Raw genomic sequence first — 16,974 nt, 5'->3', positions numbered from 1 at the left:
TTGCTGAAATCAAGGGCCGATCCTGTGAAGCCTAGCTTCTGAACCGTATTGATACCCTTGTCAGCGCAAATTTAACAAGGCTGGATCTAGGAATCCTCCTACCGCAGAAAAAGTTTGTAGTCTAACATTCTTGGAAGCCATTCCCATCCAGATTAGTTACTATTCAAACGTCCAAGTGACCCAAGGCCGCATCACTCCACTTTCTCCTTCGTCGCCATCCCCTCTCTCACTGCAGCCACTACGTCCTCAACAGTTGTTCCTCGCTTTCTGTGTCCTATCTGCTCCGAACCCAGCACCGTGTCCTCTGCAATCACTCTATAAACCTCGCCGATTTCGCGGAACCTACATGATAAGACAGCCATGTGTTAGTACCGGGTTAATCCCCTTGAATCCTCGTCTGCAACAAGGTAAATTAATTGGTAGGCGACTTACAACTCCCTCGAGAATCCCCCTTCATCTTTCATCATGGCTCCTATCTGCTGCATCTCATTAATCCACCTCCAAGCCTTTGGCGGCACCTCAACAATTCCCTTGTTCACAATTTCCAGTGTTCCCGGGTTATGTTTTCCCATAAAATGTTTCAGCTCCGGGAAGACTCCCATCGAATCCGCTGTGACGAATGACTGAATCGCCAGCGCGAAAACGCCCTTGGTCATACTCGCGAAGCACATCTTTAACCCTGAGGCAGCGCCGATTGATGAAGAAATGTGCTCGACGTTAAGGGTTTAATCAGATGTGCGTATGCTGGTGTTGAAGGAAGTGAAGGACCGGATGTTACTAGCGAGGGGAGTGTCCATTGTTTTCCGCCTTCTGTTGAGGTTGAAGTCGTGGTCTGGCGCGGCGGCCCGCCGATTATCCCGCCGTCTATGTAAATGATGTTTGGATTGGAGCTGAGTAGGCTATTTGTGTCTCTGGCTAATTCTGGTGCCGTAGCGTTGAGGTCGAGATAGTAGAGAGGTTGGTCCCTTGAGGGGTAGGGTGGTGTATTATCGTAAACACGCTGCGCGGTTAGGAAGGATTCCTTAGGGGGGACGATTGAGAGGATAACCGAACAGAGCGAGACGAGGTCTTGGATGGAGGGACATAGCTGAATGTTGATTGATTGTGCCCGATCCCGTGTGCGCTCACTGACTGACTGTTAGGTTTGTTGTTCTCTATCACTGAGCTGGATGAGAACTTGCCTCCGATCTTCTGCGAACGTTGCAACTCGGTATCCATGGCTGATCAGGAGATGGGCAATTCCGAAACCCATTTCGCCGATAAACAGAATGCCAATCCTGGGAATATGAGCGTCCATTGTTGCTGGAAACACACCCCTGACTGTGATATTTGTGCTTAGGAAGATGTCGAGTTTGATATCTACTGCAGTGCTGATCTGTCTCTCGATGCGGGGTTGACGCGGGGTGGTAGTCCTAATCGACTTCAACCGATACGCCCTTATATGGCGTCATATATCTTCCATAGACGAGCTTTGGTTCAGCATTAATGCTATACAAAGCATATTTACGTTGCATTCGGCACCATGAAATATGACTACTTGGTTTTTAAACCAAGCGTTATGGTGAATACGATGCACTGCTCAAGTCATTCTTGGCAATTAGGGCTGCCTTTCGGTCCCCGATCGCCGATGATCAAAAGGCTTGAGGATGTGAGCACGGCCCATCGCTGCTGCTATTCAAATGAGTCGAATTAGAAGGGTACAGCTAGTAAAACATTGATTATTGCACGCTATATATTTAGAACCAAGGTCTGCTTCGTCTGCAAAGGTTTCAAGATAGGAGTATTTAACTGAATCATTCCATCTGATCGCTGTCTAATAATTACCTAAATGTACACGAAAAAGGCAAAGAGAGAAGTCATAAGGGGCGGATGGTTACAGAACCAAAAAGACATGAGGAATTAGTGACCATTTTACCCAGTAATCACTCGCCGAGGAACACCAACCTCCCGTGCTCGCTTCTCGCGGAAATTGTGCAGACGCTCTCCAATCAGGAAGAACTCATCTCGGATGCTCACCTTCCATACTTCGACTTGACGGTAGACCAGGTAAGCGAACCATGCCAGAAGCCCCATAGCCAAAGTAACAGGATAGGCATAGCGGTAGACCTTGGATTGCAATTCGGGACGGAAAGAGAATAATATCAGATTCGACGCAAAGCCGAGACACAGTGGTAGCGTGACTGCCACCAGGGCAAGAAGGGTCATGGGAAAGAGCAAAGCTCTAGTTGCGAGTTTGATATTCGGTTTCAGCCAGCCGTCGCGGAAAATACCTCTGAGAACGGCAGCTGGGCGAGATCTTGTATGCCACAAAGCCAGCTTCACTGCCATTTGGACATAGAGAACGCCCAACGTCCAATCCTGGACAAAGTGGACCACAAGATCATTTTCGTGGCCAAGATATGTGTAAACCGGAACCAGCAAGTAAAGCTCTATCGCAAGAGCAAATAATGACGGCAGAAAGATGAAAAACGCGGCTATTACGTAGAGGATGCTCAAGCCGCTTGTCAGAGCATTTGCCATCACACGAGTCGCCTCACCCGGAGACCGCAAATAAGGGCCTAGGCGGCCTCTCACCAGGCGGAAGCCAGTTCGGCAGGAAAGTAGGAAGTAAGCGACAAAGCAAGCAAACCCCATGCCAACCGATAGGGCGTATACATCATTTACTGGCCGGCCTGGGACGTAAAAGGACATGATCCTGCGCCCAATAAGGAGCGGGACAATAGTGGTTCCCACTCCAGTCGCGGCCGCAAACACCCAGATGAAGAAAATGAAGGCTGCAACCCTAGTCCTAAAGAAAGGCGGGATGTAAACCTTAGTGAATTGATTATTGAGTCGACCATGGAGTCCTTGGTCATTGTCGGGCTTTCCATCAACTCGCTCGTTAGCTTCCGTTACTTCCAGAAATACCGGGCTTCCTTTTGGAATGCGGACCTGGTCTGAAGCCGGAGCTCTGACGAACTTTCCATCGCGTTTTCCCTGCGGTTCGGTTTTGTTAGTAAAAGCAGATTTCTCATCTTCATCAGTCGCAGGACGGTCGGGGCTTGCGTTGTTCCCTGACAGAGAGCTCACGCCTTCTTCGTCGGGGTGTCTCTCGCCAAAGAAGAAATCGGAAAGCCGTAAGAAGCGGGCACACTTTCGAAACCACCATCTGTATAAGCTGTGCAGCCCGTCCGAGGGTTTTAGTTCTTTGAGGACAAGGGGGATTCCGACATTATAGAATAATAGGTCGATAGGAAACTCGAGGACAGGATCTTTAGACGACCAGTGGGCGGGAAGTACACCATCAAAACCGTAGTAGATTCCCCAGACTACCCCACCTAGGCAGATAATGACGAGAGCACCATAAACAAGAGCGCTAAAGGCGATCTTGCGAAGCTGCGTGGTGATATTCCGCTCAAGAACATCACGAACAGGGTGGAAAGTAGGGTCATCAGGGTCGCGGATGAAATCTAGAAAAAGTTAGTGCATGCTACATTGTCCAAGAACGATGACTTACATAGAACGCCACTTCTCATAGTCTTCCTGCACATGGAGACGAAGAGAGCAAAGTGAAACATGTAACAGGTGCCAATGAACCAGTGTACGAAAAGAGAAGTGAGGGGATATTCCGATGTAAATTCGACCCGTGCAGCAACGGTAGCTCCCTCGAAAAGAGGCAGCAATGCAACGTCCAGGAGAGCACCGCAATATAACGGAAATACTATCATCTCAATGCCGATTATGAGGATGACCTTCATCACGCCACCAGCTTGATGAAGGCCTTCTGCCACCATACCCTCAACTCGCTGTCCTTGGTCGGCGCCAGAGATGAACCGGGCGACTTTGAGATAGCCCAAACCAACGGTAGAAGCGAGAAGGTAGCCCATGAGAATGGCAATAGTGCGGTCCTTAGTGTCCCAAACAGCTAAACTGTAGTCGATCGCACCATCATTTGCCGAGAGACCAATAACGTTCGGACTGACCCAGGCTGACGGAGGCATGAAGAATCTGGTGTAAATGTCATGGCTGGCATCATTAACTTGATCTCGAGCCAGAGCTAGAAGATTGCCAAGAGTCGATGAATTTTGGCCGAGAAAGAATGCCTTGCTAAATGATCCCATGTGCAATGGAAGGTCGTGGAGAATTAGCTTTCCTAGCAAGAAAGCCAGGCGAAATAGCGACGCAATCCGTGCTTCATGGATCTTTAAAGCCAAATGGGAGAGGACAGAGAACATGGGAACATCAGCTTCATGGAAAACAAAGAACGTATTGATCACGCTGCCTAATCGCTGACTGCTAGCATCGATGAGCGATAATGAGGCACTGGTGATGGGTCTCGTCCACTCGCCGAGAGGGACAATAGCAGCCAATGGGCTGAAAACCAGCTTGCAGATCATGCTCACCCAGTACATGATATATCCTAGGCTGCCAATAAGAGTATCGAGAACCACGTCCGCGAAAACTGAGACTGCCGTCATGGGAACACCAAGGACGAATTGTATCGGGTGTGCTAGAAGGACAAGCGCGATTTTCCCTGCAAGATATGGAAGCCAGATACCAGCAGCCACGGTGAAAGAGATTAATAGCGCACAGAAAACGCCATTCTGCAATAAGCCGAAAATAGGACCCTGCATGCCGATAAGTTCCAGGATACCTTCGAGATCATCGGCTTCTTCGACCGCATCAACATCGTTCTGGTCAATACCGGGTAGAATGGCATCAACTTCTACATTACGATCATTTTCTGGGTGCTCCAAATGCTCTTCGACAGCAGGGTCATCAATCAAATCCTCCTCAGCATCAGGTTGGTGCCCCTGGTTAGGGTCGTCAGGGTCAAGGTCGGCCCAGAACCAATCAACAACTCTTCTTGTCAGACTTGTTTCGGGTTCAGCCATAGCCTGCGAAGTTGCTGACGGATTCGGTGATTCTTCGCCAAATTCAGAGTTAGCCACTGCTCCGCCACCACCGTTGTCCGCAACCAAACCACTACTGGAAGATGGCTCCGTTCTGCTGTCTTCAGTTTCGCTATCGGAAATAGCGGACGCTGAGGCTTGTTGAGATTGATCTTGATTTAGCGGCGCACTTGAAGATGGCCAGGTAGAGGCGTATGCGTTAGGCATGTTGGAGTCAGCAGAATCGGCATCCCCCTGGTGTGGGAGGCGAGGACTAAAGGAAACCCGTGGGGGCGCAAGACGAGCGTCATCCACAGTTTCTGCATTCATATTCGTGGAATCAGATACAATGAATCGAGGATAGCCATTAATTGTCTGCTCAGGTCTGTTGTTTGTCGTGACATTCCGAACAAGTTCCTCGAAGCGACCTTCTTCGCGGATAATTCTTGACATTTCATCGAGATCGCCATTGGAGCGACGATAGATATCCCTGTATAAGTCCATATTGATGCCATATTGGGGCTGGTCGATCTGAGGTCCTCGCTGAGAATTAGCAATATCTAGAATGAATCCATCGTTTCCATCAGAATTGTGCCGTATAGGAGGCGTCACCGGACCTCCAGCTACTCCAGCAAGCAAGTCACGTATACTCAAAGGCGCTTCGAAGTCCAAGGGCTCCCTTGCTGGTTGTTCAGATGTGGTATTCCTATCGTCCGCAAGTTCCTCTTGGCGAATAACCCCCTGCCCGTTTTGTGGAATCTCTTCCTCTGGTATATTTTCAAAATGTTCGGCTTCGGGTTCAGGATCACGAGCCTCGACTTGGGGACGGTTGTTTGCAATTAGCTGATCGGCAGCTTCACGCTCTCCTTCTGCAATGTTGTCGAGAGGTTGTTGCTGAACGACCCACTCCCGAATAAGAAATATCAAAATGAAGGAGACCACAACTAAGAGTGTAATAAGCTGGCCTTCTAACGTATCAATAAGAATGTTGTTGATGGTGGGAGATGGGGTCAGCGAATTCAGAAACTTGACATCAGAGAGCCAGGAGGGTCGGCGTTTGAGAGGGGTTGCCGTAACGTTTATGGAGTCGGTGGAGCCAAAACTTGATGACATCGCGGGAAAGAAAAGTGTAGAAAGAGCCTTTTTCATGAGGTTGAGCAATATAGGTTCACTCGCGGAGAAACCGATCATTGACGAAGTAGGTTCGAGCGAGGGTTGTCCCGCAACCGAGCTAGGTTCAGCCACTACTGAGCTCGCCACCAATGTCGCATTATGAAGAGAAGCGGTCACATTGTGTCTATCATATCCTTGATGAGTAGGATCAGCACTCGACCAACGGCCATCGGCGAGCCAGAACAGCGCCCTCCATATCGCTCTCATGGACCACGGCAACCATCCAAGCCAGACAAACGCAACCAGAACCCAGCGCAACCATGTAACAATAGTGCGGAAGCAGTGTATCGAGAGTTGTTTAATGAACAGAAGAGTCGGTAAACTGTCAGGCATATTCGGGTCGTACACCTTTGTAAAATGGAAGGGAGTTTTGCAGAGTTCGCAGTGCTTCTTTTGAGAATGGGCCAACCATTGCACCAGGCAAGGCTGATGGACGAACCTTATGCTACCGCTACATTTGCAGGGGTAGTATAGCTCGTCCTGTTCCGTACCCTCACCACGACATATTCGACAGGTATCCGGTTCTTCAAGCTCCCTCTCCTTTCCTTTCCAGGTATCATATGCTGAAACGTTCATGATATCGTGGTTATTTGCGGAGCTCAGATGCTCGGAACGGAGGCGGCCCGAAAAGTCCATCCTCGTCGTAGGATATCAGTGTTGTCGCCCTCAGCAGCAGCAGCAGCAGACAGCTACTCGGTTACCATGATTCGGAGACAAGAGATTCGGTCGGATGATGGCGTAAGCGCAGGCGTTGCAGTGAGCGGGGTTAATGGGGGGAAAAGTCGCTAATTACAGGTATCTGGGATAGGTGCGCTCTGATAAAGCCGAGTAATGTATTGGTCACAACGACTCGTGGCAACTTTTGTGAATGAAGAGGATCATGATAGATAATGGCGGCTTGAAGATGAATGATGATTCAGCAACACCTCCCGCAGTCCCTAAGACGACAGTCACGTGAGCTATTTCCTTCGTGCTTTGTTCTCACCCTCATCCCGCAAGTCAGCCATTTTTACATCCAAATCTGAAATCATCTTGAACCAAGGCTTTATTTGACTATTGCTGCAGCTGACTCCTAGCAAGACATTTCTGCCTGACTGTTGCTCTTCATCCATGATGCGGCGCAGACTTATCTGCAGAATACCAAATTGATATTCTAAAACGCAATGGGAAGATGCACGGTTTACGTCTCTTAACCTAATATTATTTTGAAGCTATTCTTTTAAAAGAAATGAGGGAAATAAATATAGAACATTTTATAGTGGTCGCCATACAGAGTATCCCTGCTCCCCTATATGTCATTTCCGATGTCTATGGCCGCTTCTACCAGCTCATCATGCTTATTCTGTTTCCTGCCATTATCTTAATTCGTCCCTTCGACGTAGGTTCTCCCTTTTCATTAGTATGCAAGCCACACCGAGTTCCTGCTTGTCATATCCCTATAACCTCCTCCACTGCACGCTGCACTTAAGCGCCAATAATATAGTTGCGTACAATCACAGTTCTTGAACCTTCTCATCTTGAATCAATCTAATGCCTATGCTCCTAGGTTTTGAACAACCAGGGATTATTCTATGCTCGAATGACAGAAGAAGGATTAGTTATTAGGCTGATCACGCAAGCAAATTGTTGAACAATACACGAACTGACCATCAAAAATCGGTTCCTACTAGTTCTCGATGCTCGTACTCTGGCATTTATGGCAGGACACGCTTTATCTACTTCACATACTTGGAGCTATCCAGAGAAGAAGCGCAAGGACGACTGTAATGACAGGAAGTCAGGAACGCTATGATCCAACATTCCCGCACTGCCACTATTCCTGTGCCCTTAGCTCCCTTCATAGGATTGTGAGAAACAAGATCTTTTCTTTTCGAGTGGAGAAATCGAGTCATTCATTGCGTGGTGACTGATTCTTAGACAACATTAGCACTGAACTGCCCTCGAGGCCTGGATCTAGAGAGGAGCTATAGCTCATGAGATTGTCCTGAGTAGAAATAACTAGCTATCACTATGTCAACAGATTGCGAAGTAACTAGCGGTAACATTCAACGCACGGAAGAGAATATAACTCCATCACAGTACAGACGCCTGCAATACTGCAACTCCTCGCTTTCTATTCTTCGCAGCAGTTATGTCTCGAACCGCATATGGAGGCCGATGTTGGGCGTACCGAAGTCAGAGTCCCGTCTCTGGTGCTATAAGCGAAGACAAGATCGTGAAATTGTTCCGAGTTTTCTGACAGAAAAAGAGCCAATCATGATGCCTTAGGTGTGCCTAGATGTGACAGCTGAAAGGACCAGTAGACCTACAAGGAAACGAGTTTTGCCGCGAAAATACCTATGATGTTCGACCTCGAGTCACGGAGTCACATGCATCACACACTGTAGTTATCAGCAACGTTAATGAGCACTAGAAGTATTGGGCAGGAAACTAGGAGTAGTTCATGCACGTGTCGTCATCAGTTGCGATAGATGCTAGCAGAGTGTGCTCTAACAACGATTGCTCTATCTGTACTTGAGATTGGCTATGCCAAGATGCAAGTGAAGTGCAGAGATTGAGATTACTGGACAAGCTAGATGGATCAAATATGCAGTGCTATTTCTCGGTGTCTTGCGCCACTCCATCGCAATGACCTCACCGAAAATTGACGACAGGTGTTGATAAGGTTGGATCACCTCGAGGACCCTCATAAGCACTTATTCTCGTCGACTGCCAGTTAATTCCATTACTTCTGCTCGCCTCGGCACAACTTGAGCAAATCCAAGCCCTTTCTACTGAATTACGGGCCCAGACCTTGAAGCTAACCCAGCGCCAAGACCGAACTGAGTCCGTCGCGTGCTGCCGTCGTCCTGAGGCATCGCTTGTGAAATCCGTCGTCAGTTTTAGTTTTGCGAGCTCTGACTTCTTCGGCACCTCGGTACTTTTCAGGTCTTCAATGAACGAGCAGTCGTGCTTCGTTACTAGTTCCTCAATAGCCGCACTCACCACGCGACGCGGAGCCGGAACGCTGTCAGTCTTGTCGCTGACTCGGAGACTTCAAAGAGATCAGCCATGGGGTCTTCTAATGGCAAGGCAGTGGAGTCGAGTGACAGGGTCGTAGTGACCCCCGGAAGGTCAAAACCAAGGAGCACAAGTCGAGTGCGATGGACTGTCGGGCTGTTAGTTCGGTAAGAGTATTGCGCCTGCTTTTGTTGTTATACGCCGTTGACCCTTGATTTTATTATAGGCTCACCATTTGGTACTTTCTCTTGACGCCGTTCTTCCGCTGCCCGTCCAACGTAGCCGAATTGACGGACTCTTCGCCCCGTATTTGCAAGCCATACTTGGTAGCCAGGTCTTATGTCGAGCCTCACGTTATTCCTCACTACAACGCCCACGCGGCGCCTTATGTTGACGCGGCGCGCCCCTATATCCGTATAATCAACGAGAAAGTTTACACCCCGGCATCGAACATTGCAAAACAGGGTTACGAAACTTATGGTGCCCCAGCGCTGGATCGGGCTCAGGCTTATGGCCAGCAGCAATGGGACGCGAATATTGTCCCTCATGTCCAGGTTGCAAAGGGTAAGGCAACTGATTGGTATGAAGCTCAAGTGGCGCCGCATGTGGATCATGTCGTGGCAATTCTGTCTCCGTACTACAATAAAGTTCACCGAGCGTACTGGACAGCCGTGGACGGGTACTTTTTACCGTTTGCCGCAAAGTATCAGCCTTACATTGGAAAGACCTACACGTCGGGCCAGGAGATCTTGACGACGACTATTTTGCCTCACGCTCACAATGCGTGGTATTTAACGGTTCATTTCGTCAATCACTCACTATGGCCCAGGATTTACAGCCTGTACTCGGAGAATGTGGAGCCTCAGCTTGTGAAAATTGGCCAGAGGCTCGCGAGTTATCGGGAGGGAAATCGCTTGCGGGGCGTTGCGGACGAAGTGGAAAGGTAAGGGTTGCATGGCGCATACATCTTCGATTGACTAAACAAATCTGTAGTTCCGCGGTGTATTCTACCGTTTCCTCTTCCAGCTCAGTGAAATCTCGATCGCCTACTGCGAATTATGTTCCTGAGTCTACGCCCACTCCTTCACTTTCACCCTCAGAGCTGGCAGCGCAAATCCGCGATAAGATTTCGTCTGACCTTGTAACCTGGAAGGAACGATTTGCTTCGGCCTCTGAGAAGGGCGTCGAGAATCTCGAGAGTCGTGTGGTTGAAATTGTCGATACCTACTTAGCGGACGGAGCACAATCCGAGGGTGAGAAGCTTGTAATGGCATTGGAAACCGTCGTGGAAGAGCAGACAGCCGCCATCAAGAGCCGTATCAATGCGCTGACTGAGTCTCTGCCATCTACTGACGCTCCGGCGGAAGAAGAAACCGCGGTCGAGGAACTACTAAAGGGCGTTCGAAACTCTGCCGTTATCATCAGAGACCGAGCTCACACCCTTAGGGAGTGGCACGTCTCATTTGAGGAAGAGCTTATTCGAAAGGTTTCAGTCGCAGTCAACTCTACGCTTGCTGTTCTCGATGACGTCCGGGATCTCGGACTACAAGAAATTGGCATGAGGTGGGCCCTGATGGATGGCGTCACGTACAAAGATTGGGAGGATTATCACTCTCTAAAGGAGGAATTCGAGGATTGGAAAGCCAAATTCCGTGAGGTTGGACTGCAGCATGCACGAATTGAGGCTGTCAAAGAGGCCGCAGACGGAATCCTTTCACGTGGAATGGATGTTGCCGAAGCCGCAGCGAAGGAACTCGCTAGATTGAAGGAAGTCGGCCGCTGGAAGATCGCAGCCCGGGAAGTCAGTGATGACTTTGACACCAGACTGGAGCCTCCGCCGCCTCTCTCGAAGCCTGCCGTCGAAGACGAAGATATACCAGTGGTGCAAGAAGAAGATCAGGACTTCATTGAAGCCGAAGAGAACCCGCCCGAGGTAAACTACACTGTTGCTGAATCTGATACCGAAACGGATAGCGAGTCGTCAGAACTTTTTGAAGGTGAGGAAGATGACTCGGACTCTGTGTCGGAATTTACGGTTTTCTCTGAAGAGTCCATCGACGGTGACAACGGACTCGACGGCGAAGCTCTAAAGCCTGAACATGCAGCTGCTCCTGAATTTAACAACACTTTTGGAGCTGCTGCCGCCGCAGTGCTGCTTGAGAAAGCCGCTGCCGACTTAGATAATGCAGATCATGACGAAGTTGTTGACGCTGAGGCAACTAAAATTTCCGAGGCACTATCCCAGTCGTTGGGAATCGAGAATCCCGACACAGAACCTACACCAAGTCAAGCACCTATCCGACGAAAGCAATCCATGGAAGATCTTCTCTCCCACATACTCGCCGATACGGACCCTGCATTTGCTGATAAAATCCTAAAGAGGCTCAATGCTATCTACGAGACCCCGCAACCGAGTCCAAATACTCAGGCTTCGGTTGAAGATTCAGAAGAACCAACACAACCTGCAAATGCTGCTGAAGATCAATCTGCGCAAGGTAATCTCTAATCACTGAGGTTTGGGGTCGCATGGATGAATTTATACTTTTATACTCCTTGTCTATTGCTTCAGTCTTGCTTTCTTGGATCCTGATTATTCCCCACATAGTTCCCCATGATATCATGACAAAATTATATGGCTATGATGAGTTTCGCTTTGCAATCGTTAATATTGTTCAATTAATTCTACCTTGGCTGCGTGTTGTGCAATTTTTCGCTTGTGCCGCAGCTAGCTTGACGTAGTGTTTCCTTACTTCTTCTATCTTATTTGGGTGGATGCTGCCAATCCCCATTCATTGAATTGCAAAGATACTTATCTTCGAGTTGGGATATATATAAGTCAATATCCATAGTGCACACTTTTACCAATTCTGGTCTACACGATCCTTAAGACAGCAGCTATCCAAGTCGAAAAAGAACTTTCGACCAGCCGCTACCGATATTGCATCTTTTGCCCACCCCGTTTCTCCAACTTCTTCTGTCTCTTACTCTCCGCCCCCGTCGCCTCTCCAACATCACCCGCCCCAGCACCAAACCCAGTTAGACCACTCCTTACCCCTGTGAACGTACTATACGCCAGCCAAACCGAGTACAGCGGCACCACAATCCACAGCCACCAAGCACGATCGCCGAATATGCAAACCGCACCAATACATCCCCAAGTCCAGTAGAGAACATCCCACATGTATTCTGTTAGACCGGCCGCTCCTAGGTCCTCGCCGGGAGAACGAAGCGAGCCATCTGCGGTATAGGTTGGGCGGCCAATGCGGTCGAGGTAGAATTCGATGACGAGAGTCGGGAGGGCGAGGAAACAGTACGGTCTGAGCGCGCGGGGGCGGTTGAAGGTGAAATGGAGAGCAAGGTAGAGAGTGTGCAGACAAAGGGCAATTAGGTGGGTGCGGAGGAGGACAGAGGTATTCCGGGCCGCGAGGGTTTTGGAAGCTTTCTTGAAATTTCTTAGCCATTGTTGGGAAAGATACATAGAAGAGTAAAGAGACGTACCTGAGCCATCGCGGATCTATTGGGAGGAATGTAGGCGTAATCAGGATGATGCGGGCTGTCGCTCCTGCAGATAACTGTGCCGTATGCGAAATATTGAGTAATAGATGAAACAATTAAATGGTAAACTGCATAATTCTTCGTGTCCAAATCCTCCTTTAACTGATCATCTCATTGTCAATACGTTGAGGTTGTTAAGTTGGGAAGCCGTCAAGTGCCAACAGTAAGTAGTGCGACAGACCAGTTCCAGTGCAGGTGCCAGCGGTTGCCCTCCACAACCGGCCAAGCGCCCGCGCCGCCAGCAAGTCCGCCTCCACCAGCCACGAGCCAAATCGCCAAATGCAGGACGAAGACGAACCCGGTCCCGAAAGATAAAACGCAAAAACACCATCGAGTTCCAGCTTCAAGTTGAGCGAAAGCGAGCTAGAGCGCTACGTTCACTAGTTCTTAGTCGACCCCTCTTCTCTAGCACTTCCCAAACCTGACGACATGCAATTTGGGCTTGCCGAAGACTTTGTTTAGCCTGCGCGGCGTCACGAGTCGTCTCATTCACCACTCGCCCTCTCTACGTGCTCCAGATTTTGTGAGGAGGAAGGCGAGGGTTCCGACAAAGACTATAGGGTCCCTTGCTATATTTGTTGTTTTTCTCTTTAACTATACTCCGTGCTTCTTCCCCTTCTTTGAGATCTTGCGGTACAGATACACTTTTTTCGGCCATTTGGGACTGAAAGAAACGACGACAGTTGTTTCCTTTACCTTTGTCACCATTTCTAACTTCGTACGAGGAAGAGGTAGCTTAGGTTTATCCTGCCTGATGCTCCCTCTCGACTGACGATTATTTCCTTACCCTTCGATATCCGATCAATACTTTAATTTTCGTCGGCATCCAATACCCTGCATTGGCCTCGATTCCCTCGACTAATATGACTCCGTCCACATCACATATTTCGAGCCAGCTAAGGCAGCTGATATATTACCATCTTGACAACAACCTTGCTCGGAACGCGCTGTTCCTTGCCGGTCGTTTACACGCCTACGAACCTCGGACGTCGGAAGCTTCGTACCTATTAGCTCTGTGTTACCTACAAAATGGTCAGGTGAAAGCAGCATGGGAAACTAGCAAGCATTTTGGGTCGAGGGGTGCGCATCTTGGATGTTCTTACGTCTACGCGCAGGCTTGTCTTGACCTCGGGAAATATACGGACGGTATTAACGCGCTAGAGCGAAGTAAGGGACAATGGACTTCGCGAAACCACTGGAGTAAGCAAATCAATTTTTAGTCGTGGTTGGACGTGGTCTACTGCAATGGCAAGCCAAGCTGATACTGATGTGCTCTTCACCGGTTAGATAAACACAGTGAGACGCGACGACAACACTTGCCGGATGCTGCGGCAGTTTTATGTTTGCAAGGAAAATTATGGCAGGCACACAAGGAACACAACAAGGCTGTGGAGTGTTACGCTGCAGCTTTAAAGCTGAATCCCTTCATGTGGGATGCATTCTTGAATCTGTGCGAAACTGGTAAGCTTTCATGCCACTATTGCAAAATCTCTTTCATAAACTAAAATGTGCCAAGGTGTTGATTTGCGTGTTTCAAACATATATAAGATGAGCCCGGAATTGTACAGCATGGTATCGTCTGCTGCGCTCGAAGATGTTGAATCCCAGGTTCTACCTCCGGACGGTCCACTCCAGACACAAGTTAACCCAAATCCGAGCTTGGACCCGTTCACTGCCGGTACGACTCGCAGCGATTCGACCTCTACTCACGGGAGCTCAGCTTTGTGGGAAAAGTTGAATGGAAGCACAGTTAGTGTGGCATCTTCAGGAACAGGACCGCATCTTCCGCGGGAAGGCATGGAGACTCCTGGTGGCCAAAGTAGCGAATCTGATGATCCACGTGTAACCAACGGTAATGGCACAGATGTTTTTGAGCCGCCGCTAGCCCCTGCAAAGAAGAATCGAACGATCCAAACAATAGGCGGCGATCATCCGATGGATCCCCCGCCAAAGATGCGGCCAACCGGTATTCGACCGAGGACCCGAACCAAATTCGAGTCAGATGAAGGTCATACTGAGAGAGACGCGGGCATGGGTCACAGGTTAGGCGATCGGAAACGAACGGTCTCTGGACAAGTTGCGCATCCGTCGGTACCGCATTCAACCGACCAAGGTGTCGGGCAACGGCGAAGTGTACGTCTCTTTAACCAGATAAAGCCATCAACGAACAAAATATCTAGCACGGCATTAGGAGTGAAAGAGGGCCGGGAGGTGAAAAAGGTGAGAACTACGGGGAATAAGGCGCGCACAACAACAAGCTCAAATGTGGGCCGTGTTGTTAGCGGCAACAATCGACGACACGCTGGGGAGATCCATGACGGAGACAGCAAAGAATACCGTGGAACATCTTCAACATCAAATGGCTCTCAGAACGCATCGTCTAAGCTCGCTATATCTGAGCGGACCAAATCGGTTGAAGCCTTGGCTTGGATTTTGGACTTGTTTTTCAAGATAGCCTCCGGCTATTTCTGTCTCAGCCGGTACAAATGCTCCGATGCTATCCAGATTTTCAGCTCTCTATCCCAGGGCCAACGGGAGACACCGTGGGTTCTTGCTCAAATTGGACGAGCTTACTACGAGCAAGCAATGTATACAGAGGCCGAGAAATACTTTGTCCGGGTGAAGGCCATGGCGCCTTCCCGGTTAGAAGATATGGAGATCTACTCGACGGTTCTTTGGCATTTGAAGAATGATGTCGAACTTGCTTACCTGGCCCATGAGTTAATGGATGTCGATCGCTTATCACCAGAAGCTTGGTGTGCTGTCGGTAACTCGTTCTCACACCAGCGGGACCACGATCAAGCTCTGAAGTGCTTCAAGCGTGCCACTCAATTGGATCCTCATTTCGCGTATGGGTTCACGCTACAGGGCCATGAGTATGTTGCCAACGAGGAATATGACAAGGCATTGGATGCCTATAGAAGCGGCCTTTAGGCGGACAGTCGACATTATAATGCCTGGTACGGGCTGGGAACGGTCTACGATAAGATGGGCAAACTTGACTTTGCTGAACAGCACTTCCGTAATGCGGCCAAGATTAATCCTTCTAATGCTGTTTTAATATGCTGCATTGGCTTGGTCTTAGAGAAGATGAACAATCCGAAGTCAGCGTTGATCCAGTACAACAGGGCCTGCACCCTCGCGCCTCATTCTGTTCTTGCTCGATTCCGAAAAGCCCGTGCGTTGATGAAATTGCAGGATCTCAAGTCAGCGCTTACGGAGCTGAAGGTTCTGAAGGACATGGCGCCGGATGAGGCAAACGTTCATTACCTCCTGGGCAAACTGTATAAGATGCTTCGTGACAAGGGAAATGCCATTAAGCACTTCACAACTGCATTAAACCTTGATCCCAAGGTAACCCTACTTAAACCTGTGATTCAACTGGGGCTTTACTAATGATACTTAGGCGGCGCAGTACATCAAAGATGCAATGGAAGCCCTTGACGACGATGAAGAGGATGAAGAAGATATGGCGTGATTCAGTCCTACTTCTTCACTTCCATCATATGTTCCCTTCCTTGCTTTTGCTCTTGATCACCTTGTTCTACTCTTGGTCCCCAGACAGATACCCCTCCGCGCTGGAATACTCTCTACTTTGATGTATACAAGAGGGTTTACGGATTTTTTTTTTCACTGAGTCGGATTTATAGCAGCGACATCAGCATTACACGGGCGTTTTCCGGTGGATTGGTTAAAGCATGAATTTGCATTGCGTTAGCTCGGGCATTCTCCAAGTGGTTCGACAGTCTCCATTTTGTAAATTAGCGTGGGTTGGCATTGTCATTGCAAGCAGGATATACGCTGGTCAGGAAAGGCCGGCGGCAGAGTTATGGCTGTTGACTGTCTACCCTGCTTGGCTCACAAGTTAGATTATTATTATGCACATTATTACAAACAAAGCATAGGCGTTGCCATGTTGATGATATTAGTTTGAAGTAAGCCAGGAATATATAGATCCGTTGGTGTTTTAGGTATCAATTGTACTAGAGAGGTAAACATAAACCTTCTCGTTTATCGTAAAGCAAGATGAGGAACGTTTAGGCTACCACTCTGATTCGTTTCCTGTCCATCATACTATTCCGAAGAAAAAGCAGTCTGCTTCTAAGCGTGTTTTCATACTGGGGGGTCACAGCAGTAAAAGAAAAGCGGCAAGAGGGTGCCGGACACACCATCCTTAGTCAGCGATATCATGTGAACATGCCCGTCTTGATTCAGGCCCGAATAATGTTGGGGCTTCCGAAAGGTTGAATACTTTAACCAAAAAGATTCAAGACCTGAATCAACCTCAATAACCAAATACGACTTTTGAAATCACCTATTATTGGATCGGAATATCTTTCCCTTGTCTTCGCCGTCTGCCATGCCTTTGGTCGAA

General features: G+C 48.8%; 4 protein-coding genes across 4 annotated transcripts, besides 1 other annotated feature; 2 read left to right on the top strand and 2 right to left on the bottom strand.

Moving 5' to 3' along the window:
- Positions 1 to 16,974: part of a sequence feature (contig 1.105 755..277183(-1)) that runs on past both edges of the window.
- Positions 192 to 671, bottom strand: ANIA_06135 (DUF1932 domain-containing protein; the record flags this gene model as incomplete). The annotated part of the gene is made up of 3 exons (XM_658647.1): positions 192 to 315; positions 347 to 397; positions 433 to 671. The coding sequence occupies 3 exons, from the start codon at positions 669 to 671 to the stop codon at positions 192 to 194; spliced, it is 414 nt and encodes a 137-aa protein (XP_663739.1).
- ANIA_06136 (E3 ubiquitin-protein ligase SSM4) lies at positions 1,912 to 6,680 on the bottom strand (the record flags this gene model as incomplete). Its single annotated transcript, XM_658648.1, has 2 exons — positions 1,912 to 3,449; positions 3,497 to 6,680. The coding sequence occupies 2 exons, from the start codon at positions 6,678 to 6,680 to the stop codon at positions 1,912 to 1,914; spliced, it is 4,722 nt and encodes a 1,573-aa protein (XP_663740.1).
- ANIA_06137 (uncharacterized protein) lies at positions 8,985 to 11,906 on the top strand. Its single transcript, XM_658649.2, has 3 exons — positions 8,985 to 9,211; positions 9,271 to 9,987; positions 10,038 to 11,906. Exons 1-3 carry the CDS (start codon positions 9,096 to 9,098, stop codon positions 11,548 to 11,550), a joined length of 2,346 nt encoding a protein of 781 aa, XP_663741.1. The 5' UTR covers positions 8,985 to 9,095; the 3' UTR covers positions 11,551 to 11,906.
- ANIA_06138 (anaphase promoting complex subunit bimA) lies at positions 13,105 to 16,324 on the top strand. Its single transcript, XM_050611864.1, has 4 exons — positions 13,105 to 13,799; positions 13,887 to 14,060; positions 14,116 to 15,953; positions 16,006 to 16,324. The coding sequence occupies exons 1-3, from the start codon at positions 13,463 to 13,465 to the stop codon at positions 15,531 to 15,533; spliced, it is 1,929 nt and encodes a 642-aa protein (XP_050466994.1). The 5' UTR covers positions 13,105 to 13,462; the 3' UTR covers positions 15,534 to 15,953; positions 16,006 to 16,324.

The sequence above is a fragment of the Aspergillus nidulans genome, chromosome I (assembly GCF_000011425.1).
Source record: "Aspergillus nidulans FGSC A4 chromosome I".
Lineage (NCBI taxonomy): Eukaryota > Fungi > Ascomycota > Eurotiomycetes > Eurotiales > Aspergillaceae > Aspergillus > Aspergillus nidulans.
The sequence above is the reverse complement of the archived record's forward strand: the minus strand, read 5'-3'. Positions and strand labels throughout refer to the sequence as shown.